General features: G+C 25.6%; 1 protein-coding gene across 2 annotated transcripts in view; it reads right to left on the bottom strand.

Annotated features, from left to right (window-relative positions):
* LOC114124590 (T-cell acute lymphocytic leukemia protein 1 homolog) overlaps positions 1–12,258 on the bottom strand; it is a 28,827-nt gene that overhangs the window by 1,287 nt on the left and 15,282 nt on the right. Inside the window, exons 1-2 of one of the 2 annotated variants that reach the window (XM_027987888.2) lie at positions 3,551–3,694; positions 1,308–1,666 (exon numbers count right to left, since the gene is read on the bottom strand). In XM_027987888.2, coding sequence (XP_027843689.1) covers positions 1,308–1,666 — 359 coding nt within the window. In that variant the 5' untranslated portion in view covers positions 3,551–3,694. Of the gene's footprint in view, positions 1–1,307; positions 1,667–3,550; positions 3,695–12,258 lie in introns of those variants that run through there. The other variant, XM_050208524.1, reaches the window with a different exon arrangement.

Raw genomic sequence — 12,258 nt, 5'->3', positions numbered from 1 at the left:
TCGTTTATCTAGTACCTATTTACTTCATTTATTGTAGTTGACTTTAGGTTTGCATTTGATTTTCACTGCTTATTTACAATAGTAAAAATTAATTTGTATTATTTGTATTTTGTGCTAGACTACATACATAATTTATATTGTTGAAGTTACATACAATAATATCAAATATGCGTATTTTATACATTAATATTACGCTATTATACATCTTATAAAAAAATGCTGAAACACCTATACTGGAATACTGAATATTGTACATTTTTACATTTTTTAGAATTTTATGCAAAAATATAACAAGTGTTAGACTGATACTGATAACGTTAACGAATAATGCGTACAAACAAATTATGAAATTATAAAGTTTGTTTATATTGAATAACCTAAATTAAAAAGATAGGTACAAACATAATATAATACAGTAGATATTTTATTTATACGGTTACATGCATAGTGATAGTTAAGTATTAAATATAAATTACTATAATAGGTAATCAACTTTACCAGTTGTCCTTAATAAATTGCATTCAAAAATGTATTTTAATTAAATTAAATTTACTCTTAATGCACGTTTTATTATAAATTATAATATTTAATATAAAACCTAATCGAAAGTTTATATTTCTGTACATAGCTAGGTACAAATTATAGAGATAAAGTATTTTTCAATACTTGTACCTATAGACTATCGGTAGTAAGTATATAATACATAATATTACAATGTATATATTAATACAATGCCATTACTATAGTTAAATTATTAATATTATTAAACACACCCAATACATATATTTATTTATACAACTCGAATACTTTTAGATATATTTTTTCCTCAGTCAATATTATCAGCTATACATAGAAGTTAATAATATATTAAGATACTACATTTTTCTAACTATACTCAATTAAAAAATAAATTAATAAATTATAATAAATCTATACATAGCAAATACCATATTATGTGATAAAGCCTACAAGCAATAATAATAATAAGATAATGAGATACCTACGCTACATTAATGTTTAAAAATATTCATATTGTTTTCTTTGACCAATTAAATTTCGTTCTAATAGAAAAACTAATGATATTGATCATCATTTATATTTTGTCCAATTTTTAATATATTTTTTTTTTTTTTATTGATGAACTGTTGGTGTTCAAAAAAGTATTGTTTATAATAAAGAAAAAAAATATTTAGAATATGTGTTCTAATATTTTTTCGAAAATTATATAAATTAATACTAATCGAATAAAAAAAAACATTTTAAATATTTATTCGAATACTCTACAAATATTATATTATACCACGTACTTGATAGCCATTCTTAAAATTTCATTTTTCGATAATTTCTTATCGTGTGGGTGAGTGGGTACCAATTTTCGAAGTTCTGCAAAGGCACCGGTTACATTATGTTGACGCCAGCGTTCCCGTGAATTGGTTACAGTACAAGGTTTTCGGGAATCCGGTACTGGGAACCGTCGAATCCCTGTTAATTGATTTCCTGACGACGCATCTTCATCACCAGACGTTAAATCATCCGATGTTAAGTCACATTCCTCATCTGATCCAAACAGCATAACAACTCGAGATGAAGACGAATCATCTCTTGTATCATTCAATATTTGTTGGGTTTGTTGATTTTTCGGCATAATTAAAAAACTTAAATACATCTAAACATATTAAAGCACAAAATTATGATAGAATATCATGATCGGTATGATATATAGTTTTATAATAAAATATAGTTTATTATATTTATAGCAATACCAATGTAAAATTTAGCATTTTAATGTTTATAGTGATTTATTTTGACAGAAGCTATGAAGAAAGATTCTTTTCGAATTCTGTGAGTTGCGTGGAACGTATTTGCCTATGTAAATTAATTAATATGTAACATATTTATATCTAACTATCTAAGTATTTTATAAATTGCTAGAAGCACTATTTATAAATTTTAAAAAATTTGATTACATACTATATATCTAATTTAAAATTATAAACGTATTATACATTTAAAGGCGTAAATCAGTATAAAATAATTACCTATAAAATGCTTATATTAATGGTTTTTAATATTTAAATTTAAAAATGTAAATTGTAAACATACTTAGATATAAATAAAAAAAAATTAAAAATGTATTTAATATTAAAAAATCAAACAAAAGAGTTTGCTTAGAAAAAAGTATGTACCTGGTTATTTCATGAGTTTTTTAAATTCCTTTTAAGTAGGTAGTTATTCCATTTTATATTGGTACTTTAATATAGGTAACTATTATTTTATTTTATAAAGTTGGGTCCCGAATTTAAAATTACTACACTAGTTGGGTCCAGAATTATTTTAGGTACTACACTAGTATTGGGTCCTGAATTATTTTAGGTATAACACAAGTTCTTAAATATTTTTTGGTAAGTACTATACTATACTAACATTTTCCTTCCCATTTTAACGACTTAGAACTGTCTATAATCTATTTAGACCACAGGTTCACATTTTTTAAAAATTGTATTATATTATTTATATAATATTTTTGTGGATTTTACTAAAAGAAAAATTTATAACTAACAATATGACTAATAAAATTGCAGAAATAATAAATCGATTAGATTTTGTAAAATTAATGTCTTATACATTTTTACCAACACAAAATTCCTTTTTTTTTTATATTATTTTATTTTTATTAAATCTCATTTACTTTTCCATTTAACAAAATTATATTAATATTAGTGTACAATATTTTCATTACACTATACTAACTTTCCAATACTATTATGTACATTATTCAATTTAAAAAAAAATTGTCTTTTGGTCTAAATAGATCATAGATATTACTAAGCCTGTTAAAATGAGAAGGAAGATTTTGGTATAGTGTAGTACTTACTAAAAAATATTCAGGAACTAGTGTAATACCTAAAATAATTCAGGACCCAACTAGTGTAGTACCTGCGATTAGCCCCTAGATTCGGGTCCCAACTCGGATGCGCTGACACACTATGCAGTTAACCTTATTTTAAAAAGTTAATATTTTTGGGAGAACGTTTGTGTAAATAGGTTTATATAAAAATCCATCTATATATTATAATAAGTATATAAAGCATATAGATTAAAACTAATAGGCTTTAACAATGTTTAATATGACATAATATTAATTTTCTATTTTAAATTATTAAATAGTTAATTGCTATAGTTAGGTATTATATTCCTGTAGCTCATCAAATTAAGTAGTAAATACCTAGGTATTTATAAATAATTATTAAAATATATTAGATACTTCTATTCATTCCATAACAGACGTACCTATTGTTTAAAATTTACTTGATAACAATATTAACAACTTAAATATATTAAATTCAAAGTTGACATTTTGTATACATATATATTTTCATATACATTTCAAAGATTCAGGTACTATAGGTATACCAAAACAATTAACTACCACAGTACCATTCATCTATTAAGTCCATAGCAATACATTTATAAGATAAATGTTTTATTTTGATTTAGGTGTAATGTGAATTAATTGAAATTGTTTATAATAATGTATGATTTAACTTACCCAAATAAAAACATAATAATATTAAATAAAAATATAACAATACTTGTTATACAACACACTTCTTCCTACAACACGCTTTAGAAAACAAAATAAGTGCAAAGTATTTCTTCAAAGGGTAATATGTCTCTTGGAAAAAATAGCTAGGGGATATAAGCTGTAAACGCCCTTTAATATTTCAATAGCCAACCAGTGGCTAATACCAACCCCCCACCCTTAAAATAAATACCACCCATTTTGTTCATCCGATAAGGTGAATGTTACACGGCCATGTTACTCTAACAGTTGATAATAATTTATTGAACTGTTTTTTTGTTGATAATGGTGGATATTTAAATACTTATAACAAACCATCCGGAATATTGTATACTTTTATAATATTTGTATACCTATATACCTATAATATATGTAAACTTATATCATATGGTATGGGCTATGGAGAATATAAGGCTAGACATGTTTAAATATAAAATCGTTAATCCTAGTAAATAAGAAATGTTTTCAGTTATATATTATAGGAATTAGGAAGTATATACCTAAGATTAAATTAAATTAGTATGTAATTATACTTATACGATGTTTAAAATGTTTAAATATTTTACCATTTAAGGAGTGTCTTGTGATAATTTATTAATATTGTACACTAGTATTTATAATTAATGACTATAGTCAATGAATAATAATATACTTATTTATTAGTGATTATACTAAAGGTAACTCCTAAGATTTTATACAATTTATTCTGTATAGCGATGTAGGTTTACTAACATGTGACTCAATGTATTAGCTTTTTTTTTTATTACCGATAGAATAAGTAGATAGGTATACCTTGTTATTGAGTACTAAGGTTACTGTAAAAAAGATTTTAAATATCTTTATTAATATAGACAATTAGATAACACTAACTAGAAAAATTTTTTGAATGCAATATACTAATATATGAAAACTTATAATATACAATAGTCTCCTTTTTACCATGATTTACTAACGAAAAAATATCAAAAAATGAAAATAATTCTGAAGTTGGTTGAATTTTAAATAAATGAATGAATGAATGAGAAAATTTATATAGGTAGGTATAGTTTAAAAATACATTGCAGAATTGTAAAACATTTTATGATTTTTTACATTTTAATAGATAGTTAATGCAAATTTAATAACCAAATACACAATACTGATTAATGATTACTGAATATACTATTATCAAGGTGGATATATATATCCACCTTTGAGTAAGTATTGTAGATAGGTTAGGTTATCGTTTACATTTTTTCTTAACAAATATATTACAATCGATGAATATAGTTGTTGGTTACAATAAACAATCAGTTATCATAAAATAATTAAATACCTATTTCTTTATTTTGTAAAATTAAAAAAATATATATATAATGGAAATAACTTTATGTATTTATAAAGGAGTTGTGTATTTAATAATATCATTTATTATTTAAGTAAATACACAGTTATAACTTTTTATTTAATGCTAAAAAAATTCACATATTTAGGAATCTATACCTTAATCGTTTAATTGCGAGTATTTTTTTATTCCGCTTGCGCCTACCCATATTAACCTACCCAACGCTATAAACGAACACTTCATACAGACATTTCATACTTCGAGAGCGTTCTCTTTTAATTGAATCTATAAAATTATATCTGTGGTTTAAATTAATGTTTTTTTTTAAATAAATACTAAATAATACGATAGAGATTTGCACTATTGAAGTGCGATAATCAAAAAGTATTCATATTTTATCTTATTTAATATAATTACGGAATCACAACTTAAGATTATTTTGTCTGCAATTCAAGATTGTTTATGTAAAATTGTTTTATTTGAATACCATATACGTATTACAAGAAAAATAGAACCCTGCAGGCGTGTATTGATCGAGTTAAGTTATTGGTTAAATAATTATTTCTATGAAAAATGCATTAGTAAAAAAGTATTATTTGATTAGTTATATATAACAAAATTTATTGTTAATGCATATTATATTATTTACAACTATAATATTACATGTCTACATGTAGATAGGTATACTTATAAAGTTATAATTTATAACTTACGGGAATTAATTGTAAACCGTGAGAGATATTTCTAACCATCGTACGTTAATTTAATTATAAAAATCCTATATATTTGTGCATAGCAGTATATAGACTATAGAGTGAATATTTAAAAAAATATCAACTATTAGTGTATGTTATAAGATTTATAACCATATCTATAAAAAGTGATAAAACAAAAAATGTTTGAAATTTTTATAAACTATTAAATGAATTGCTTTCATTGATTTAAAATTTAACTAATTTCAATACTATTTTTTCCTCAAAATTTTAAGTTAGCTAAAATCCTGCACAATGTCGCACGTGAACAATTTAATATCAAAAGTATAACTCTATTTTAAAATCCGTTAATTGTAAACTACATATAATTTTAACACATTTATTTGGGTTGTTTTGACCAAGTATAAAATACATAAATCTAAAATTACACCCTATATATTATAAATTATAATAACTGTTTATTTTGGTTTGGTTTCTGTAACTATTGGCAATCCGCCAAATGTATACTACAGAACATTACAAACAAAAAAATTCGTTTTTTCGTAAGTCAATATATTCTTATGATGTAATTTCTCTTTATAATGCAAAACTAAAAAAAATAGCTTTGTAGGGGTTCACATGCTATAGTAGTATACCTGTTTACTAGGATTAATATTAATATAGTATTGCGTATTACCATCATAATATATGCAGTGAAGCTGAAGTATCTCTAAGTTTTACGTCCTTGTAAATTCATATCTATAGTTTTAACAATGTAGTTTTATTTTTTATAATAAATTAATATTTTAATAATTAATAGTACAATCTAAATAGTAAATACTAAGATTATGTGAAGTTGGGAGCGTGGAGGGCAAAGCCCCCTCCACGACTTTTTAAGCAATTTACCTATATTTAAGCCCCTCTAAGAATCAAGATTTGAACTCTAGTTGCGCTACTAAATATATATGTACCAAATTTCAAAATCATAAGTTTTATAGATTTAGCTGTAGATCACACACATAAAAGCATTACTTTTTATTAATACCAATATATAGATAAATTATTATATTATTAAATCTCTTTTCTACTACTACAATAATCATACTAAGCTAATAACTTTTCAACATACTTATGTATTATATAACATAAATAATTGTTAAGTATAGCCTAATATTTATACATAATTTAAATTATAATATTCTCATTTGAAAATACTAAAAAAAAAAAAAATCAATTCTGATTAAAATTCAATAATATTACATACTTATTAGATTTTACTATTTTAGGTTACCTATATACACTTTATATATTTATAAAGATAAGTGTTACATAACAGGTGATACCTTATGTATAGAAGCAATATTATTGTTTAAGTAGATCGGTAAATATATGGTATAATAAATACGTAACAGCTGGCATAGAAAGACGTATGCTGTTGTTGGTATTCCACTTGAAAAGTTAAGATTTACATAATATCAAGTACCCAATACTTAACATTTATTTTATGCATTTTTACATAGGTAATATAATTCCAATAAGATTTACTACTTATATTCAGTTTACGTATATGACCCCGATAACCTGTACTTATAAAAGTATATATGTATATTATATAGGTATTATAGGTATGTATAATGCATAATATATACTTATAAGCTAAATATTTGATATTATGATGCACTCTATAGACACTAAATGTGATGCAGAGTTCATACTTTATAGATTATTATATATATTTACTTGAGATTTTATTACTGTATGTGTACAAAAAACACAATAAGATTTATATTGTATATGGACTATATGTCTATATGTGTATACATATATGTAACTAATAACTATAATAACTATTAACTAAGTATAGTTATATACCTATGTATAGTTTATATACGATATACTTATTGATTCATATTGCACATACATTATACATTTATACTACCTACCTATGTGTTAATATCTCAATGGGTAAAATGATCGAAATAAAATAATATACGGCCATACATGTATATAGTTTATAGTATTTAAAAAATGCAGCTTACCGACTTCAGCAGCAGCAAGGAATATAAGGTACCTAATATAAAACCATAATATGATCATTGATCATACATAAAATAATGTAAGTAAGCATAAAGCAAGACATAGTAAACTACAGAAGCTAGCATAGGAATTTTATAAGATTCGGCGGGAAGAATATAAATTGAAAACGTACCTTATTAATATTAATCCAGCGTATAACTAAGAGAGTTAGGCCGCTAGGGGAATATAAAAAATGGATTGGACTTTTATTATTATTTTAAGTTTTAAGGTGTATATAATAATTAGAAATTATACATAATGTATAAAACAGATGTATTTTGTTTTTGATGCATAACTATCTAATATTCTGATATTCATTTTCTAGTATCTTGTATTATAGTGCATATAGTATAATATTAATGCAACTTATGTTAATAAAACATTTAAATATTATGTTATAAGTACTTATTGTTATATTATTATATATTTTGAATAAAATCAGAATGGCTGCAGATATTTTGTACAGAACTATAAGCTATCGTATGATTTTATACAAAAATAATAGTATTTCATTTTGTTAAAGTATTAGGTATAACTAGTTATGAATTTAAATTTAAATGAACTCTAAATAAACTTTTGATAGCTCGGTGAATTAGGTACTAAACACAAAATAAAATAGATATAGTTCTAACACTGCAGATTACAAAGTACTAATGCTAACAGCTCCGAGGTCCGAGTAAGTTGTATAACTATGTACCTATTATATCATTTGAACTAAAGCTAATACATAGTTATGTATAAATGGCGCACGATTATAATTTTATGCTTAATTAGTATAATACTAATGCAAGTATATAAGAGTAGCTAGTATGTAGACGTTTAAAGTCTAACCTATCTGATACAGTCATGATAACAATTATCAAACAGAGTTTTACTTCACTGTACTGTCTGTACTCAACCTATATATCCATCAATAATGGCTGAAACGACTGTGAATTGCCTTTGCAGTTTTGTAAAGCACATATAGGTACTGTAAATACACTACTCGATATAAGGCACACGGTATAAAACTATATATATATATATACATGTTATATATATATATAAGGGCTGGGGTTAAAATGACGGAGGGAGTGTGGTTCTATCGCACGTGCGCGAACCGGGCGGACGGCGATGGTGATCGAGAAGCGTGCGACTGCCACGCTCCGACTTCTGTGCGATAACGTCGTCGCGTATAGTTTGTTCCCCGCGCGCGCGCAACCGCCCTTCACATATATACCACCTACTTATTTCGGTGACGCGTTCTCGAGGATAAAAAATCCTATATAACAATAATAATATTCGAATCGAGTGCACGAGCAGGCGTCGGCCGTGGGTCCTGCTCTATGCCGATAATCCACAAATCCTGAGCCAATATTGTATATTATATTATAATATTATTAGGTATTATAATAGCCACCAAAGCGACAAAAAAAAAAAAAAAAAAACTCGACGCCATTACGCGCGCCACTGGTCGTAATAATTGTTAAATCATTTTATTGTGTGCGTGCGAGCTATCGCGCGTTTACGAGTATTATTTAGCTATCGTGCAGTCGGTGACGACGCGTGCCAAAATCAATTTCTTGTTATGTGATCTTATTTTATTCGAAATACGCTAAATGCGTGCGGGTGCGATACAATAATAATATGTTTTCTATTCAAATAACGTTTACCGCGTTGCAGGGGATGTGAGCCTCGATTACTCCGACTACACTGGGCATTAAAGATAATTTGTTATTGTTTTATCTTTATATATAATATATACGTATCTTTAGGGGACTATACCAAAAACGTTTTTGTTTTTTTGATATTTCTTATTAAAGTTTAAGACTTTTTATCAACAATCAGCATAATAGTACATTTTTATATCATGACTTCAAACTTGGGTATTCGTTCAATACGTACTTTAGTATTTCTGGTATATATTTTTTCTATTCGGTTGTTAATACCGCGCATTACGCAATTCGTAATACTTGTAATATGGTAAGTTAAATAAAGATAGTAAGTACTAAGTATTTACGAAATGTCATTATTAAAAATATTATTTCAATTTACCACCTGACCTCTTTCCCCATCACTCGTAATTAAAAGCATAACAAAATTTTTTTAGTCAGAAATGAAAATATAATGAACAAATTAAAAGAGCTTAATAGCAATAATTGTTACCGTAATTACTAAGAGAAAAAAGAATAAATATAATAGTTTTATACCAACATTGTAGGTTCTAATTAATAATAATATATAATATAATTATTATGTTTACTATTGTCTATAAGAGTCGATAGGTATAGAGTAAGAGTATAGACGCCGATCAGCATTTTGACGGCTCATTTCATATTCATGTCATTAAGATTAATTGTTTGTATAATATATTAGTGATTACTATTACTAATTTATGTCTACTAACAACTCGATTAAGTTCATCGTAAAAATTGTGTAATTGTGGGCGTTTAATATAAATTATAAACATAATGTGTATATATAATATTTTAAAAATGATTTGTTTATAAGTCTTTGTTGATGAGAGTTCATTAGTTATTACTTCTATAATAGTTATATGATATATTTATACATTGAACTAAACTTAATCACCTAGTACCTACCTCACGCCCAAATTAAAATATACATAATTCCTACGAATGTAACTATAGTTTATTTGATTTATGCAGCTATAGTTTGTCTTATTTTTTAAAACCCTTATTAAGTATATATATTGAATATTCAAGAATATCTGAGGTAAACTTTTTTTATGAAAATAGATAAAAATGTTCAATCTGTATAAAAAATAATACAATAAGTAATTGTGTTGAAATTTTAACTATAGGCTAGGCGGCTTGAGGAAAGAGAGTGTCCATTGACACTACTGTTACTACTTCCAATATGAACTCAGTTTAGTTAATATTAAAGATAAAATCACGTGGACATTTTCATTTGAGGCGACGGGTAGGGTTGTCAGGCAGTGTAGTACTGTAGTAGCTGATGCTAGGTTGGCATTGAAAGAATTAGAGTGGTTTAGGACGCTTTTGTAGAATTTATTATAATTATACAATGCCAGTAAATAGTATTCTTGGAACATTGAGATCATGATGCAGGGATCTATTACTGACATACCACGGGGCATTCATGAGGAGATGAAGGTTTATTGATTGGAATGATTGAACAATTTTTAGGTTAGAGTTTTTTGTGGAACCCCCATAGTCGAACGCTATACACACATACGACATTGAAGGACATATCAATTGCTTGTAAATTAGCATTTTGTTTTCTAGTGAGATTTTCGAACTGAGTAGTTGTCTTAGCTTGTGAAGACGGAGGTTTAGGGATTTTGATTTTTGGTACTTATAGTTGAAATAGTTTTAAAATAAGATTTTTTATAAAATACATATAAATTAAAATTTGTAAAAACTTATATGACTTATGATAAAGATTACATATAGATATAGGTATATAAAATATTTATTACCTAAGTATACAATATACCTACCTATTTTATATTCCTAAAAAAAAGTTCATTTCTTTAAACATACTCTAAAGAAACACATAGATTTTGTAATGGTATATAAATATAATACAACTACACTATTTTATTTTATTTTTATTTATTCTTCAAGAAGATCATAAACCAAGTTCATGTGGGGGGCCATGAGTTCACAATTTGAAGTATAAATTCATTAAATAGTTAATATAAATTTAAATAATTACAATTTACAATACCTAAATGTTTTTCACATAATTAAAATATACTATAATATTGGTCAGTGCCATCAGTCTACTGCAAATAATGTAGTATTGCAGTATTGTTGTCTAGTACTGTTAATAATTGTTAGGTTTATTAGATTGTTTCTCGAAATCACGATTTATAGTTTACTTTATTTGTTACATTTTACACAGAAAAAACTAAAATGAAGTGAATTCATCATTAATCAATGGTTATTTTCGGAATTTGGACTCACTCTCACAATTTCAGATAATATTATACTATTATAATGCCCAATATGATAAATAATATTGTACATTTATTAAATAGTGATACATATTATTATTATCTGGTTGTAGAAATGCTAAAAGTTTGCTAGAAAAAAAAAGGCTAGAAAAGTTTAACGATTAATAGTGAGCGACAATAATGGTAGTTTTACAAACCTGATTTAGTTGCACTTTGGTTCGCTAAAATTTAGCGAACCATTAAATAAATAAATTTTTCATAAAATAAATACCGACTGAAACATTTATAATATTAATTATATTAAGCACTCATTTTGTGCTAAAAATAAACACAAATTAATAATATGTATAATAATATTGTATACCTATTATCTACCTGATATTTTAACTACACGTCATTATTTAAAATTTTAATTTTTAGTATGCTAAATACTGTTTCCCCGGTAAACATTTTATGTATTATATACGCATATTATATGTGTGCATTTTAGAACTGTGGTCTGTGATTTATTTATTTTTGAATCTCACTGTTCAAATAATCGTATTAACGACACGTGTATAATTTACGACACGTGTTTATAAGTGCTTCGCGTCATCATCACCAATATAGCCACGATTTGTGGCTTGCTAATACGTCAGCAAATAAAGTCTTAGTTTTATCT

The sequence above is a fragment of the Aphis gossypii genome, chromosome 1 (assembly GCF_020184175.1).
Source record: "Aphis gossypii isolate Hap1 chromosome 1, ASM2018417v2, whole genome shotgun sequence".
NCBI classification, from domain to species: Eukaryota; Metazoa; Arthropoda; class Insecta; order Hemiptera; family Aphididae; genus Aphis; species Aphis gossypii.
The sequence above is the reverse complement of the archived record's forward strand: the minus strand, read 5'-3'. Positions and strand labels throughout refer to the sequence as shown.